Source organism: Schistocerca gregaria, chromosome 8, assembly GCF_023897955.1.
Source record: "Schistocerca gregaria isolate iqSchGreg1 chromosome 8, iqSchGreg1.2, whole genome shotgun sequence".
NCBI lineage: Eukaryota > Metazoa > Arthropoda > Insecta > Orthoptera > Acrididae > Schistocerca > Schistocerca gregaria.
The window spans coordinates 405234992-405253739 of NC_064927.1; the positions used below are offsets into that span (position 1 = coordinate 405234992).

The window sequence follows — 18748 nt, forward strand, 5'->3', positions numbered from 1 at the left end:
AGGGAAGGAAGTTGGCCGTGCCCTTTCAAAAGAACCATCCCGGCATTGCCTGGAGCGATTTGGGGAAATCACGGAAAACTTAAATCAGGATGGCCGGACGCTGGGATTGAACCGTCGTCCTCCCGAATGGGAGTCCAGTGTGCTAACCACTGCGCCACCTCGCTCGGTGGAAGGAATGCAATCGGTGGCTCTTCACGTGGATTTTCAACATTTTCCCGGTTCCTTTCCTTGGAGAACGTTTACTTCGTATCACGTGACCCATTGCAGTTCTTTCGGAACACAAACTTGAGATGATTAATTTCGGAAACCAAGTGGCCCTCGTCAGAAACGGTCTTAGCTCTGTTCAACAGTAGATTTAAAACTACTCTCTTCTGGACTGGATAATGAAAACTCCGGGCGCTAAGATGTAAAGCAGTATGCGTCGGCTAGCAGTACACTGAATGGCCGAGACGTCCATCCGATTTTCGCTGTAGCAAAACGTGTAAAAATGGCATTCTTCCGTCTTTCTCTGTCTAGAAGGTAAACTGGATGTTTGGGTGCATACTATTCATAGGTTCCAGAGAGTGCTCAAGAATTTATATGCTTTGTGTCCAGACCATACACTTGTCGTCAACGTAACAATCAAATGGATACAGATGAAAAGGAGCCAAGTTTATGCACGTTCCTGAAAATGCTCTATAAAAAAAAAAAAAAAAAAAAAAAAAAAAATTGGGCACTGCTAGAGACAAAATAGTCATTCGGTCCGTCATTTCATAAAATGTATCAATCAGACGCCGTCTTTGTTCTACGTAAGGCTACTACAGAAGTAGTTTTGACAGGCAGTTGCTTCTGACGAAGACGATGGAGGTAATCATCGAAAGCCCGAGGTTTACCTTCAGTAGATGCGAAAGTGCCACCACGGAAGACTTCGTTCTCAGTTCTATACTCTTCTCGTCTGTGCTGCACACTGTAAGCGCATCAGTTCCATAAAAGACTCCAGCAAAACACTTAGGAAAAAAAATACCTCTTAGCTCTTAAATTTGTATTCGATGTTAACGTAATTCTCTTTTCGAAACTTGTTTCCCTATAGTACTTATTATAAGTATTGGTGCAATCATGGGTTACGTTAAAATTCTGAAAACTGGCAGTAAAACTCTTTTGGTTTATTGAGAAGCACAGGAAACCCTTGTTGATGAATATTATACGTATTTCACTCGTACTGTGACATTCACCGACGGGGAGAGAAATTTGTGGAATGGATGAGGTATTTGTACTCGTAGCTTGAGAGCCCAGCGCGGCCCTACCGTTGACGGTGAGCTTGGCGACTTTGGACTCCCTGGAGCCCGCCATGTTCTGCGCCGCGCACTGGTACTGGCCCTCGTCAGCCTGACGGACGTCGGAGATGAGCAGGTTCCCTCCGTCCACCAGGCGGAGCCTGGAACACACACGGACAACTCACCGTCACCGGCAGCACAACTGGAGTCGCATCCACTAGCACACACACACACACCTGTACACCTGGACGTGCCTGCCAGTGGGAAAATGTAATGGGGTGTTATTGTTGTGGCCTTCAGTCCGAAGACTTGTATGATGCAGCTCTCCATGCTACTCTATCCTATGCAAGCCTCTTCATCTCCGAACAACTCTGCAGCCTACATCTTCCCGAATATGCTTGTTGTATTCATCTCCTGGTCTCCTTCCACGATTTTTACTGCCCCCCTCCCCCACCCCCATGGGGCACACACACACACACACACACACACACACACACACACACACACACTTGTCACCACTACTAAAATTGTGGAAGAATGCAGAATGAAATTTTCACTCTGCAGCGGAGTGTGCGCTGATATGAAACTTCCTGGCAGATTACAACTGTGTGGCGGACCGAAACTCGAACTCGGGATCTCCGCCTTTCATGGACAAATGCTTACTGTCTGAGCTATCCTAGCACGACTCACAGCTCGCCCGCACAACTTTACATCTGCCACTACCTCGTGTCTTACCCTCCATACTTCACAGAAGCTCTTCTGCAAACGTTGCAGAACTCTCACTCCCGGAAGAAGGAATACTGTGAAGACATGGCTTAGCCACAGCCTGGAGGATGTTTCCAGATTGAAATTTTCACTCTGCAGCGGAGTGTGCGCTGATATGAACCTTCCTGGTAGATTAAAACTCTTTGCCGGACCGAGACTCGAACTCGGGACCCTGATCTGCCAGGAAGTTTCATAATAGCGCACACTCCGCTGCAGAGTGAAAATTTCATTCTGAAAACATCTATGGGTAAGTCATGGTTCCTCAATATCCTTTTTTCCAGGAGTTCTAGTCCTGCAAGGTTCGCAGAAGAGCTTCTACGAAGTTTGGAAGGTAGGAGAGGAGATAGTGGCAGAATTGAAGCTGTGAGGACGGGGCGTCAGTCGTGGTTGGGTAGCTAAGTTGGTAGAGCACTTGCCCGCGAAAGGCAAAGGTCCCGAGTTCGAGTCTCCGTCCGACACACAGTTTTAATCTGCCATGAAGTTTCTAAATGCGTGTTGAAGTCTCAGAATCTATCCTGCCAAGTCATGTTATGCCATTAATTTCTTTTTTTTTCCCAGTTAGGCTCAGTACCACTTCATTAATCACTCAACCTACCCAAAATATCCATTACTTTCTGTAGCATCATATTTCAAAATCTTCGATTCTCATCTTGTCTGAACTTCTTAATCCCCACGTTTCACTTTCGTACAATGCTACGCTATAGAAAAGTTCCTTCAGAAAAGATTTCACAAGATTTAAATTCAAATTAGGTGTTAACAGGTTTCTCTTTTTCAGAAATGCTTTTCTTCTAACCACCAGTCTGCATTTCACATCTCCTCTCATTGAGCCATTATAAGTTACTTTGCTGCTGAAATAGAAAAACTCATCTATAACTTTTAGTGTCCCGTTTCCTACAGCAATTCTCTCAACATCGCCAGATTTAATTCGACTACTTTTTTATGTTCGTTTATAAAGTCTTTTCGAGACAGTATCCATTCCGTTCAGCTGCTCTTATAAGTTCCTTCCCATCTCTGGTAGAATTACAATATCAGCAGCAGGCCTCAAAGTTGTCTATTTCGTCTCCCTGAACTTTCATACCAACTCTAATTTACTCCTCAGAATTCTTTACAGTTCAGTGGATAGATTTAGTATCATCTGGGAAAGACTAAAATCTTTTCTCATTTCCTTATTAGCTGCTGCTTCCCTTTCAAGTTCTTTGACCCTTATAAGCGCAGTCCGATTTGTGTGCAAGGTGTGAGTAACATTCCGTTCTCTGCACTATTTCCCTGCTGCTTTCGGAATTTCGAAAAGCATATTGCAGTCGACATCGTCAGAGCCTTCTCTAACATGGGGACCACTCCATAGGTCGTTCTCTAAAACAATCTAAACTTCGCAGGGTGAAATTAACGGGACATCTGTTTTAGATTGGGTGCCGTTACCCTGCAATTTCCGAGAACATGACGGTCAAACTCTCTACGCCACTTGACCAGTAAGCCCGATTATCGTACAACGAAGCAAGTCTGTAGCGCTGCGGCTAAGGCCACAGTTTCAAATTTTTGCCGCGAGAGGGGACTAGAGAAGTGGCGTGTCATTTTCTCGGGAACTACAGAGTGTCGGCACCTAAGCCAAAACAGGTGTCCCGTCATATTCACCATTCTAATTTTCGACTTTGTCAGAGACTGACCTATGGTGGATCCCCTTGTAAATCTAGGAACAGGTGTCAGCACCTCTGAGTCATTTGGCATTTGGAGACCATAACGTTGCACAGTGGAGGTCAGCGTACTGACCTGGTGGAGGCGCGCAGGTCCAGCGGCTGCCCGTCCCTTCTCCAGATGAGCGCTGGCTCCGGCAGGCCCTTGGGTGGGCCGCACTCCAGCAGCGCCGTCTCTCCAGCGGCTACTCGGGTGTCCTTCGGCTCCGGTCGGAAGTCCTCGCGCAGGTCTGCAGCACCACACGTCACTCGCTAACACGTGGACAGACCAAACAGCAAGTAGATTATGCTACGGTTCTATCGAGTACTCTACGCTATCTGAAAGAGTTATATATTTTGGCACTTCTGTGGTAGCTTAGTAGTGCAGAATTGTATAAGCCACAGACATCCGGCGAGTGCAGGAAGTCGACATACCTGTTACGGTAGCACTTTGTGAGACATACCTGGCTTGCCACCGTAAACCTGCCAGCGCAGCGATAAAACAAGTGTCTTACAGAACAGACCAACCGATTTCTCCACCGACGGGAGGCAGAAGTGTTGTCAGGAACGCGAGAGGCAGTGGTAAATCACCACAAGTGAGCCGATATCTCGTGTAAATTCTTAGCAGAGATATTCTCAGACTGGCAAACCTACAACGAAAAGGGGACTACGGCAGGCACTGCTGGGTCAGCAAGCAGCCACCACGAACCTAGTCAGTCACATGCACCGCACCATCGTCTTGCACCAGGCCCTGCTTCTGGAGCCTGGTGCCTCTCCGCTGGTGGGCCACTTCTCAGCTCGCTCCAGCAGCATGCCGATTCCTGCCTAGGGGGCAGCAGATCATGACCGGGTTGATCTCTCTTGACACTGAGGCAGACGCCATGACGTCTCGCAGCATCGGTATTCGTACAGACGAGACTTGCAGCCAGCAGCAGCTTGGTACACCTAACTGGGTCAGGTGCTGCTAGCTGGTCACAGGCGTCAGGATGCCGGCTCTCATGCATATGTAAGAATGCACACAGTAGTCGCCAGCCATCACTGCATCACATGAGGCTCCTGTGCCAGACGCCCAGAGAGGCGTGGCCACCGCACAGTAGCTCCAGAGAGTAGCAGCATGGCTTGTAATAAAGTGGCTGACTAGTTAGTATTGTTTAGCTAGACTGCCAGCGCCCTGCATCCACCAGTCGTGCGGAGAACTGCTCTGTCTGTCCCCGGGCCTCTCTCTGACTGTTCAATCGATTATGAAGACCAGGAACTATATCTGTGACAATAATTATTGGTTACTAATTACATAGTATAGCCAAATGAAGAAAGGAAACATTCTTCAGTCTAGGAACTACATAGATACCAAAAACAGCGTTGGAACTGTCGAAGAAGTTGCTGGAAAGGTAAGGCTGCAGCATAGCAAAACATGGAACTGAAAAATAGGGTACGTGAAAATCCGGAGAGGAAGAAACTGGACACGTGCAATGAGCTGTTCTCACGAAATGTTAAAAATTAAGCAGGCAGATAAGTAATAAATAAAGAAGTAGTAAAAAGAATAGGTGAGGAAAGAAGTTTATCGAGGGCACTTCCAAAAAAAGGCGTAGGTATGTGAGACAATTTTGACTGGGCTACATAGTTTGAAATTCTGAACGTAACACGGATAAAATAGAAGAAGCGAAAGATTATTTACAAACTGTATAGAATTCAGACTGCAATGACTATGTCGCAGCTGGTGAAAAAAGTTCAGAATGAAGAAAGTGTAACAACATTACGAAACAGTACACAAAACATGCAGCTTTCGCAGCTGTTGTTACAAAGATACTCGTTACTGGACAGTAAAGTGAAAGATTTAAACATCAGGTCCGCTTCATGGAACACATTATTACAAAAATAAAATGTTGAACAGAGGAGTTGCTTCTGATAACTTGAAAACTTCAGTTGGTACGAATAACTAACAACAGGAAAGCTAAACACTCGCACGCTACACTCTACTAAAATAAGTAAGGAGTAATTTCGATAGATATAAGGAATGTTTCCACTCTCTGTCAAGCAATGTTACCACACAAGAACATTTTTAAAAGTGCAGGAAAATTTTGGGTGACTTCTGAAGAAGAGCTTAAGGAAAAAACTAGTAGGAACTGAACTCGCTGAAATGAAATAGCGGGGATGAAACCAGTGTAAGGAAACGACTTGAAATCAATTCAAAACTGCTGTACATGCAACTGAAAAAAAATCTCATCCCTGATAGGCTACAGCATCACTTCGTGATAAACAGGAAACACAAATAGGAATTCTGGTATGGCAGTTCCTGCACCAAATCTATTTCCCCAGTGACGCACATACCCAGTAGGGAAAACTTGTGGCTGTAGTTGTCAGTGTTCCCGGTAACGGCCAGATATATCATCTCGCTTGCAATATACAATGTCCTCACACATTGCAACTGTTATGCGTGGTCAGAACAGTTTTCAGTGTAGTTGTGAGTGCATTCTGCCGGTGTTAAGTGAATTCCTGTGGACAAACTGTTGGTACTCGAACGATAGGTGCTTCCGTAACCTAACTAAGAGTTTCATAAACGGGGAGGAATTGCCGGGCGAACTGAAATTCGTTAATCGGTCTTCAATGATACTCATTTCCGTAACAAAAGAACTTAGAGCCGAAGCTACAAAAACTAGACTACGGACAAACGGAAGAAAGTGATTTGATCCGGTGATCCTTTTGCACACCGTTCCTAAATTTTGGCGGAGTTGACGTCCCCAGAGTGAAACATGGTATGGAGATCATTGGTGATTTGAACAACCATATCGTTGTATTTCTTCGACCCCTTGATTACTCTGTAAGCTCACATACCTGCCAAAGATTATGTGACCACTCTGGCTGATCAGCTCCGTCCAGTGTTACCCAATGACTATGTCCCTGTTCACATAGCTTTCACCGTTCAGGACTTCTTTCGTGAGCACGAGGGTGAGGCGTGTAATCTTCCCTGGTCACCAAAGACAAGAGATCTCAATTTTATTACCGTATACTTCGGAGAGAAAGATGAGTGATTACTATCCATCAACATTACCAGTTTTCAGGGAAGAATTGCATAAGATTCCGTTAAAAACTATGTTGTTGTTGCTGTGGTCTTCAGTCCTGAGACTGGTTTGATGCAGCTCTCCATGCCAATCTTTCATGTGCAAGCTCCTTCATCTCCCTGTACCTACTGCAACCTACATCCTTCTGAATCTGCTTAGTGTATTAATCTCTTGGTCTCCCGCTACGATTTTTATCCTCCACGCTGCACTCCAATGCCAAATTTGTGATCCCTTGATGCCTCAGGACATGTCCTACCAGCCGATCCCTTCTTCTAGTCAAGTTGTGCCACAAACTTCTCTTCTCCCCAATCCTATTCAATACCTCCTCATTAGTTGCGTGATCTATCCACCTTATCTTCAGTATTCTTCTGTAGCACCACATTTCGAAAGCTTCTATTCTCTTCTTGTCCAAACTAGTTATCGTCCATGTTTCACTTCCATACATGGCTACACTCCATACAAATACTTTGAGAAACGACTTCCTGACACATAAATCTATACTCGATGTTAACAAATTTCTCTTCTTCAGAAAAGCTGTCCTTGCCATTGCCAGTCTACATTATATATGCCCTCTACTTCGGCCATCATCAGTTATTTTGCTCCCCAAATAGCAAAACTCCTTTATTACCTTAAGTGTCTCATTTCCTAATCTAATTCCCTCAGCATCACCCGATTTCATACGACTACATTCCATTATCCTCGTTTTGCTTTTGTTGATGTTCATCTTATATCCTCCTTACAAGACACTGTCCATTCCGTTCAACTGCTCTTGCAAGACCTTTGCTGTCTCTGACAGAATTACAATGTCATCGGCGAACCTCAAAGTTTTTTTTTTCTTCTCCCTGGATTTTAATACCTATTCCAAATTTTTCTTTTGTTTCCTTTACTGCTTGTTCAATATACAGATAGAATAACATCGGGGAGAGGTTACAACCCTGTCTCACTCCCTTCCCAACCACTGCTTCCCTTTCATGCCCCTCGACTCTTATAACTGCCATCTGATTTCGGTACAAATTGTAAACAGTCTTTCGCTCCCTGTATTTTACCCCTGCCACCTTCAGAATTTGAAAGAGAGTATTCCAGTCAACATTGTCAAAAGCTTTCTCTAAGTCTACAAATGCTAGAAACGTAGGTTTGCCTCTCCTGAATCTTTCTTCTAAGATAAGCCTTAAGGTCACTATTGCCTCACGTGTTCCAACATTTCTACGGAATCCCAACTGATGTTCCCCGAGGTCGGCTTCTATCAGTTTTTCCATTCGTCTGTAAATAATTCGTGTTAGTATTTTGCAGCTGTGACTTATTAAACTGATATTTCGGTAATTTTCACATCTGTCAACACCTGCTTTCTTTGGGATTTGAAACATTATATTCTTCTTGAAGTCTGAGGGTATTTCGCCTGTCTCATACATCTTGCTCACTAGATGGAAGAGTTTAGTCAGGACTGGCTCTCCCAAGGCCGTCAGTAGTTCTAATGGAATGTTGTCTACTCCCTGGGCCTTATTTCACTCAGGTCTCTCAGTGCTCTGTCAAACTCTTCACGCGGTATCGTATCTCCCATTTCATCTTTATCTACATCTTCTTCCATTTCCATAATATTGTCCGCAAGTGCATCGCCCTTGTATAGACCCTCTATATACTCCTTCCACCTTTCTACTTTCCTCTCTTTGCTTAGAACTGGGTTTCCATCCGAGCTCTTGATATTCATACAAGTCTATCTCTTTTCTCCAAAAGTCTCTTTAATTTTCCTGTAGGCTGTATCTATCTTACCCTTAGTGAGATAAGCCTCTACATCCTTACATTTGTCCTCTAGCCATGCCTGCTTAGCCATTTTGCACTTCCTGTCGATCTCATTTCTGAGACGTTTGTATTCCTTTTTGCCTGCTTCATTTACTGCCTTTTTATATTTTCTCCTTTCATGAATTCAATATTTCTTCTGTTACCCAAGGATTTCTACTAGCCCTCGTCTATTTACCTACTTGATCTTCTGCTGCCTTCACTACTTCATCCCTCAAAGCTACCCATTCGCCTTGTACTGTATTTTTTTCCCCCATTCCCGTCAATTGTTCCTTTATGCTCTCCCTGAAACTCTGTACAACTTCTGGTTTAGTCAGTTTATCCAGGTCCCATCTACGTAAATTCCCACCTTTTTTAAAAAAACTATAGAGAATTGTATTTATTCGTTCCGAGACAAATAGAAGTTGTTCTGAATTCCAACTTTATTGGGAACTGTAATGTATTGGGATTTTGATGATGGCATTTTTTTCCATCACCTATACCACTACAATTACATCATTCGAAAACATTTAGCTCAGGAGATATGCTGTTAAAAACATACAGATGCGTGAAAAATTAGCTGCCTTATGTCTTCAACCGTAAAGGTTTCTTTAACGTCAAATATTTAACATATCCCCCCCATGAACCATGGACCTTGTCGTTGGTGGGGAGGCTTGCGTGCCTCAACGATACAGATGGCCGTACCGTAGGTGCAACCGCAACGGAGGGGTATCTGTTGAGAGGCCAGACAAACGTGTGGTTCCTGAAGAGGAGCACCAGCCTTTTCAGTAGTTGCAGGGGCAACAGTCTGGATGATTGACTGATCTGGCCTTGCAACATTAACCAAAACGGCCTTGCTGTGCTGGTACTGCGAACGGCTGAAAGCAAGGGGAAACTACAGCCATAATTTTTCCCGAGGACATGCAGCTTTACTGTATGATTAAATGATGATGGCATCCTCTTGGGTAAAATATTCCGGAGGTAAAATAGTCCCCCATTCGGATCTCCGGGCGGGGACTACTCAGGAGGATGTCGTTATCAGTAGAAAGAAAACTGGCGTTCTACGGATCGGAGCGTGGAATGTCAGATCCCTTAATCGGGCAGGTAGGTTAGAAAATTTAAAAAGGGAAATGGATAGGTTAAAGTTAGATATAGTGGGAATTAGTGAAGTTCGGTGGCAGGAGGAACAAGACTTCTGGTCAGGTGAACACAGGGTTATAAACAGAAAATCAAATAGGGGTAATGCAGGAGTAGGTTTAATAATGAATAGGAAAATAGGAATGCGTGTAAGCTACTACAAACAGCATAGTGAACGCATTATTGTGGCCAAGATAGATACGAAGCCCACACCTACTACAGTAGTACAAGTTTATATGCCAACTAGCTCTGCAGATGATGAAGAAATTGAAGAAATGTACGATGAAATAAAAGAAATTATTCAGATAGTGAAGGGAGACGAAAATTTAATAGTAATGGGTGACTGGAATTCGAGTGTAGGAAAAGGGAGAGAAGGAAACATAGTAGGTGAATATGGATTGGGGCTAAGAAATGAAAGAGGAAGCCGCCTAGTAGAATTTTGCACAGAGCACAACTTAATCATAGCTAACACTTGGCTTAAGAATCATGAAAGAAGGTTGTATACGTGGAAGAACCCTGGAGATACTAAAAGGTATCAGATAGATTATATAATGGTAAGACAGAGATTTAGGAACCAGGTTTTAAGTTGTAAGACATTTCCAGGGGCAGATGTGGACTCTGACCACAATCTATTGGTTATGACCTGTAGATTAAAACTGAAGAAACTGCAAAAATGTGGGAAATTAAGGAGATGGGACCTGGATAAACTGAAAGAACCAGAGGTTGTACAGAGTTTTAGGGAGAGCATAGGGGAACAATTGACAGGAATAGGGGAAAGAAATACAGTAGAAGAAGAATGGGTAGCTCTGAGGGATGTAGTAATGAAGGCAGCAGAGGATAAAGTAGGTACAAAGACGAGGGTTGCTAGAAATCCTTGGGTAACAGAAGAAATATTGAATTTAATTGATGAAAGGAGAAAACATAAAAACGCAGTAAATGAAGCAGGCAAAAAGGAATACAAACGTCTCAAAAACGGGATCGACAGAAAGTGCAAAACGGCTAAGCAGGGATGGCTAGAGGACAAATGTAAGGATGTAGAAGCTTATCTCACTAGGGGTAAGACAGATACTGCCTACAGGAAAATTAAAGAGACCTTTGGAGAGAAGAGAACCACGTGTATGAATATCAAGAGCTCAGATCGCAGCCCAGTTCTAAGCAAAGAAGGGAAGGCAGAAAGGTGGAAGGAGTATATAGAAGGTTTATACAAGGGGGAGGTACTTGAGGACAATATTATGGAAATGGAAGAGGATATAGATGAAGACGAAATGGGAGATACGATACTGCGTGAAGAGTTTGACAGAGCACTGAAAGACCTGAGTCGAAACAAGGCCCCCGGAGTAGACAACATTCCATTACAACTACTGACGGCCTTGGGACAACCAGTCCTGTCAAAACTCTACCAGCTTGTGAGCAAGATGTATGAGACAGGCGAAATACCCTCAGACTTCAAGAAGAATATAATAATTACAATCCCAAAGAAAGCAGGTGCTGACAGATGTGAAAATTACCGAACTATCAGTTTAATAAGTCACAGCTGCAAAATACTAACACGAATTATTTACAGACGAATGGAAAAACTGATAGAAGCCGACCTCGGGGAACATCAGTTGGGATTCCGTAGAAATGTTGGAACACGTGAGGCAATAGTGACCTTAAGGCTTATCTTAGAAGAAAGATTCAGGAGAGGCAAACCTACGTTTCTAGCATTTGTAGACTTAGAGAAAGCTTTTGACAATGTTGACTGGAATACTCTTTTTTCAAATTCTAAAGGTGGCAGGGGTAAAATACAGGGAGCGAAAGGCTGTTTATAATTTGTACAGAAACCAGATGGCAGTTATAAGAGTCGAGGGGCATGGAAGGGAAGCAGTGGTTGGGAAAGGAGTGAGACAGGGTTGTAGCCTCTCCCCGATGTTACTCAATCTGTATATTGAGCAAGCAGTAAAGGAAACAAAAGAAAAATTTGGAGTAGGTATTAAAATTCATGGAGAAGAAATAAAAACTTTGAGGTTCGCCGATGACATTGTAATTCTGTCAGAGACGGCAAAGGACTTGGAAGAGCAGTTGAACAGAATGGACAGTGTCTTGAAAGGAGGATATAAGATGAACATTAACAAAAGCAAAACGAGGATAATGGAATGTAGTCAAATTAAATCGGGTGATGCTGAGGGAATTAGATTAGGAAATGAGACACTTAAAGTAGTAAAGGAGTTTTGCTATTTAGGAAGTAAAATAACTGATGATGGTCGAAGTAGAGAGGATATAAAATGTAGACTGGCAATGGCAAGGAAAGCGTTTCTGAAGAAGAGAAATTGTTAACATCGAATATAGATTTATGTATCAGGAAGTCGTTTCTGAAAGTATTTGTTTGGAGTGTAGCCATGTATGGAAGTGAAACATGGACGATAACTAGTTTGGACAAGAAGAGAATAGAAGCTTTCGAAATGTGGTGCTACAGAAGAATACTGAAGATAAGGTGGATAGATCACGCAACTAATGAGGAGGTATTGAATAGGATTGGGGAGAAGAGAAGTTTGTGGCACAACTTGACTAGAAGAAGGGATCGGTTGGTAGGACATGTTTTGAGGCATCAAGGGATCACAAATTTAGCATTGGAGAGCAGCGTGGAGGGTAAAAATCGTAGAGGGAGACCGAGAGATGAGTACACTAAGCAGATTCAGAAGGATGTAGGTTGCAGTAGGTACTGGGAGATGAAGCAGCTTGGACAGTATAGAGTAGCATGGAGAGCTGCATCAAACCAGTCTCAGGACTGAAGACAACAACAACAACAACATTTAACATATTAACTCATGTGTAAAGTAACCAGACGCTTGAAGCTGTTCTGTGTATGAGAGATCGTGTGAACCTCCTCCATTGTAACAGGTAGCGAATAAGACGATTCCTTCATGATCGGGAAGCACTAAGTATATTTTTAAGGGATGAAACTGTTTTAATTCAACGGATATCCTTTGACACGTAACAGGAGAATTACGGAGTACCATAGGCCACTTCCGAACTTAAGTCACGGCCTAGACACGGTATCACACATGGATCTGAGTCTCTATCCCCACAGGAAATACCATCAGACAGAGAACTGTACACCACAAACGCATTTGCGTACAAGACACAACTCTGATCAGTTTGCAATGTGTACACGATCCTAAACATCTTTAAATCTTGTAAAAGCGATAGATACAGACATTAAATTGTACACTACGATCAGTTTAATGCTCTTTTCCAACAGTAGTATAAAGAAAAAGACAGTCTACGTCGATAGGGAAAATTCACGCAAAAGAAGAGTATTCTATAGAGTATGTAAAAGTATTAGGTACTCTTGCGTTACAACGATATGAAACGGTGAACCTTTGAAGGATGGAAAAATCGAAATTTTTATATAACTTTATTAAATTTTATTCTCTTTCCCTTTAATGCGTTTATAAAGAAAAATGACCGCTACATGTTAAATTTTTGTAGTCGCTGTCGGTATGCTGCCATACCACCATTATTTATATTACAGAACTCCAGTAGTGTAAAATTCCGGCTTCCATTGACTCTGAGATAATGTGTATACATGAATAGTAGTTTGTTTCTGCCATCTATAAATGATCAGTTTTGCTTCTACTAATTTTATATTTGGTGAAGTTTTTTTTCCTACCGAAAGATTGTTACCTAAGTACTAGAGAGTTTTTTGAGTCTAGATGTTCATTAGTGTGTAGTAAATACTAACAATGTCACAAATCAGAAATCCGATAAAGGAAGGTTCAAGGGTAACTAGTTTATAAAAAAAAAAAAGCAGTTGATGGTACTGACAGGAACCTATGTATCAGTTCTTCAGGAGAAGGATTCCCACATAGCTCACCCGATCACTCAAATTTTTGTGTTGACATTGATCCTGTCGTAGTGGGTACTAAACTCATCCAACAAGTTTTTTGTTCAATTATTTTCATATAATCTGCAATACCGTATTGTTTACATTTCACCATTTCCTTTACCAAATATGATGCTTCGATAATCGGTTACTGATTGTGAAATTATGTCACAATATTCCCCAGAATTTAGCACATAACTATGAATTAAGTGTATAATTCTACTGTAAGTCAGATGTTGTTTTCTTCAACCATTTCGAAACTCATTGTACGAATGCATTTATTTCTCTAGTGCCCTCGTGTTACAAAATGACATTTAATTTTACTTTTTGCTTAACTATGTGGGCACACTTTCATCAAAGAATCCATAAGTTCTAAAAGGAATGCCAAGAGGCGGCTTGAAAGTGAGGATATGCAGCTGAATGAAGACATAGATTCAGTAATGCTCTGAAGCACAATTTAATATGGCTCACATCTTAATTTGCAAGTTCCCGAAGCTGTATTTTTCAGAATTTAGGTACACATACGTCCTTAAGTTTATGAAGCATTTCCGTAATTTCTTTTCTGTAATTTACCTTTGTCTGTACCTGTCTAGTATACTTAAACTTACTGCAGGCGCAACTAAATTATAGAGAAACAAATCTTTCGTAGGAAAAATTCAAACATTAAAATACAACATACAATAAATTATTGTGGTTAATATACTTAAAGTGTGGAATTAAATAGTTTAGTAAATTAGCCGACACGTTATACGTATATGGTAAAATTTGGTATCCTTCATACGCATATGACCTGAATTTGAAGGCATTTTAGAAAATCTATTCCTATTATAATTAGATTTACAATTACTGTTTATTATAAGCACCAATACGTCATTAATTGTTCAATATACTTGCATATTGTTTAGAAAGTATTGTGAATTAACTGCAGAACAGTAAAACATTGGCAAAATATAGTGCTTGAAAGAAATACTGATTTTCACGTAATGTGGACCCAACGAAGTAGCTTGTGTACTTAAACATATGACTGAAAGGAGTCCCTGGTAGCACATTTCATTTCCTGTAAAGACAAAGTTTTATCTATCATGAGGAAGTTTTACGTGCCATATGGGCTTTTGGCAATGATTAATAATCGTCCAGGAATTTGTAAGTTTTTATTCTTTTTCATGAAACGCCACTCAGGACATGTTTTAAAATAAGCATGAATTTTAGCTTCCACGAGCTTTTAATGGGTACGTAGAATTACTCTGTCTCGCTCCTTCAGTTGATGGCCTTAGGAGGAAAGAAGGAGACCTACCCTAATGCGTTATTTTCAGACTGACCCCTCTCCGCCAGACGAGACGCATAATGTACCTGCTCGCCTCTCAGAGCGCAGGAGGGGCAGACAGAAACTCGTAAACATGTAAATTAAGTAAAAACGTCCATCAGCGCCGGAGCTGCGGACCTCATTTGAGAACATCGGGACAAGTTCCCAGGCGCCAGCGACCGCTTCCAACGTAATTGAAATTCGGGGCATGACAAGGCATACATGCATGATTAATCCTTTTGACTTATTTTAGAGGCAGAAGGTAAGTGTTTTACGATGTTGAATGACTCTCTATTGAAGAAACTTGTGAAACTTTACAATTTTTGAACTGATTATCTTAAGCTGTTATTTGGTACGTCTGTTGTTCATATAGTAAATATGCCGTTATTTTTTTAATGTCTTACGAAATACATTGATGTAACAAAAATCATTGGATAGCGATATGCACGTATACAGATGGCGGTGCCCTCACAGAGGAGCCAGACGAAGTGTGCTCCACGATATAGGGCAGGTAGGGGTCTAGAGGGGTAGAGAAGCCTACTTTCCTAGGGGAGTAAACCCTTACAAGAAGATCACGCACGTTGGAAGGCTTTGAAATGGCAGCCCTACTATCCAACTATAACTACGCAGACCCCGTATGGCGATGAGGCGAAATAAATAGTTACTGGCAAGATACATAGGCGAAGCCGGACGGAAAAGCATACAGCAGACCGGAAAAGGAAATTGGTTAAAGATTTTGGTATAGTGGAGCATGTAAACTTAATAACGTGGAACGTCAGAGGGATATCGACAAAGGAAGGGGAACTACATAAAATATTAGAAGAGAGGAGTTTTGTTATAGCATTTACCACAGAAACTAAGCAAAAAATTAAAGAAACTAAAGATATTGGAAATTACACTGTGGCAGGCAGTGAATAAGAACAAAGCAAAAGAGCACAATCTGGGGTTGCCATATTAATAAATACAAGATGGACAAACAGAGAGATAAGCTATGCATGGATAAACAAGCGGACATGCAGTATAATATGTGCAGCCAGAGAAGCTTTAGGTAAAATGAAACACAGGTAGAAGTCCATATAATTTGGACAAAGTAAATTGAGGAGGCTGTGGAATGAAGAGAAAAATATATAAAAAATATCTACAACAACAAACTCAGGAGGATACTGAAGCATACAAGAAGCAGACATCAGAAGTGAAAAAACTAAGCAGGATCGAAGACGATAACCGTGGGAGACAAACACTTGCATATAAGATGGTAAGACACTTGAATAACAGCGAAAAGGATGTGACAGATATCAATGTAATAAAGAACGAAAACTGCCTACATTATTACAGGGAAACGTGGACTGATGAAATGAACACAGAAGATGATGAAGATCTTGAAGCAAATCAAAATCATCTTGATTCCAAGAATTAGAACGTCCTCTCTGACACACAAAGAACCGTAAGGGAGTAGGAAGTGAAGGCATTAACAGCAACCAATAAAATGTTCTTCAGTAGCATTTAAAAAAAGGTTTCTCAGATTTTTTAATCTTTGCTGGATAACAAAGGAAATACCAAAACAATGGGAGCTCTTACTTACAAAACCAATATTTAAAGAAGTAGACAGAGTGAAACCCGAAAATTACAGAGGCATATCGCTATTAAATACAGCGTATAGGATTTATGCTGTAATAATAACCGCAAGACTATAACCCATAATGGACTGCCTGTTGTCAGAAGAACAAAATGGATGCAGAAAGGGGAGAAGCTGTTCGGAGAACATATTTATGCTATAGCAAGTTATGGAAAACATAAGGAATTCAATAAAGAAACATACATTTTTTTCGGCGATTATATAAGGGCTTTTGATAAAGTAAACAGACAGCTATTGTGGGAAATTTTAATAAGAAGAGGTATACCAATACACATTGCGCAGGTAGTTCAAAAGATCTATGCTCATACAAGAATCCAAATAATTAGGGATAATGAAGAAACAACAAATGTTATTAATTTAGGAGTTCAACAAGGTTGCAGCCTCTCTCCACTGCTTTTGACGACATTATAAGACAATGGAGAATGAAACTGAAGAACTATACATATAACTCCAGTCAAAAAGATTATATTATGACTTTGTTATTCGCAGATGACCAAGTGTTAATTTCGAATAATGAAGATCGACTGCAGAGAGCTGCTTACGAACCACACCAAACATGCCACATATATAATACGTCAATATCAATACATAAACAAAATTCATGGCATTCTGTGGGAAAAAATCGAGTAAGAATAATTATAGACAACAAGATTATAGAGCAAGCTGATGGACTGAAATTTCTAGGAACCATGATGTCGTACAGGGGCGACCTAGATCTAAAACACAAAACTGATAAATTTAACTACTTAAATGGCACTATCAGAAGAGCCCTCCAACTTAAAGTAAGAACAGAAACGTACCTAGAATTTTATAAAGTTATGTCAGTACCAACATTACTATATGGAAATGAATCTTGGGTAATGAAAAAGAAATATAAAATAAGATTACAAGGAAATTAAATGAAATTTTTAAGGTACATAGCAGGATACACTTAGCTAGACTACAAAGTAAGTACAGATGTCAGGAGGGAATTAAATATTTTCGATATTTAGAGTAAGGGGGACGAATATCGACAAAAATAGACAAGTCAAGATCACCACATTTTTGGCGATATACTCAGCAAGGTAAAAGATGAAGTGGAATACCTGCAAAACGATGGTAGGACCAGGTGTAGCTGCAACATGCTGAGGGAAAGCCTAATGCATGACGGAATAAGAAGAAGAAGAAGAAGACAGATGGCGGTAGCATCGCGTACACAAGACATACAAAGGCAATGCATTGACGAAGCAGTCGCGTGTACTCAGATGATGCTTGTTAAAATGTTTCCAACGTGATTATGGCTGTATGACGGGAATTGACAAACTATGAACACGGAGTGGTGGTTGAGCTAGACGTATGGTTAGGGAATTCAGTATTCCGAGATCCACAGCGCAAAGACTGTAAAGAGAACACAAGATTTTAGCCTTTATATCTCAGCACGGACACCGCAGTAGTCGACGGTCTTTACTTAACGAAGGAGAGGAACGGCGTTTGCGCAGAATTATCAGTGCTTACAGACAAGCAATACTGAGTGCAATAACCGCAGAAATCAATGTGGGCCCTACGACGAATGCATCCGTTAGAACAGTGTGGCGAAATGTGGCGCTAGTGGGCCATGGCGGCAGACAAACGACGCGAGTGCCTTTGTTAACGGCACGCAACTCCTCTCCTGGACTTGTGTGCCCAATCCGCTGGACCCTAGACGGTTGGGAAACCGTGGCATAAAGGGCTGAGTTACGATTTCAGTTGTTGAGAGCTGATGGTATGGTTCGAGTGTGGCGCAGAGGCCACAAAGCTGTGGACCCAGTTTGTCAATAAGGCCGTGTGTAAGTTGGTAGTGGCTACATAATGGCATACATAACATAATGGACTCTGTCGTCTGGTCCAACTGAACCTATCAGTGATTAGGAATGGTAACGTTCGGCTACTTGGAGACCATTTACAGCCGTTCATGCACGTCCAGCTCCGAAACGACGATGGAATTTTCATGGATGACAATGCGCCATTTTACCGGGACACAATTGTTAGCCAAGTGCTTGAAGAACATGCTGCACAATTCGAGCGAATGATTTGGCCATCCAGATCGTTCGACGTGATTCACATCGAAAATTCATAGGTCATAATCGAGAGGCCAGTTCATCCGCAAGATCCTGCACCGACAACAGTTTCATAATTGAGCTGCTCGGGGGAACAGAATGGTAAGCGCCAAAATCACAGTTTCGAGATACAGCGCATCTAAAGTTTCAATTGATCTGCTAATCTGAATAATTTTTTTTGAACAGTCCTTTTATCCTGCAGTGATTCTAAC

The 18748-nt window shown here is 41.7% G+C and overlaps 1 protein-coding gene across 2 annotated transcripts in view; it reads right to left on the reverse strand.

Annotated features, from left to right (window-relative positions):
* LOC126284766 (roundabout homolog 2-like) overlaps positions 1–18748 on the reverse strand; it is a 273663-nt gene that overhangs the window by 114376 nt on the left and 140539 nt on the right. For both annotated transcript variants that reach the window (XM_049983926.1, XM_049983927.1), the window contains exons 3-4: positions 3786–3939; positions 1284–1414 (exon numbers count right to left, since the gene is read on the reverse strand). In XM_049983926.1, the coding sequence (XP_049839883.1) occupies positions 1284–1414; positions 3786–3939 (285 nt within the window). The remainder of the gene's footprint in view (positions 1–1283; positions 1415–3785; positions 3940–18748) is intronic.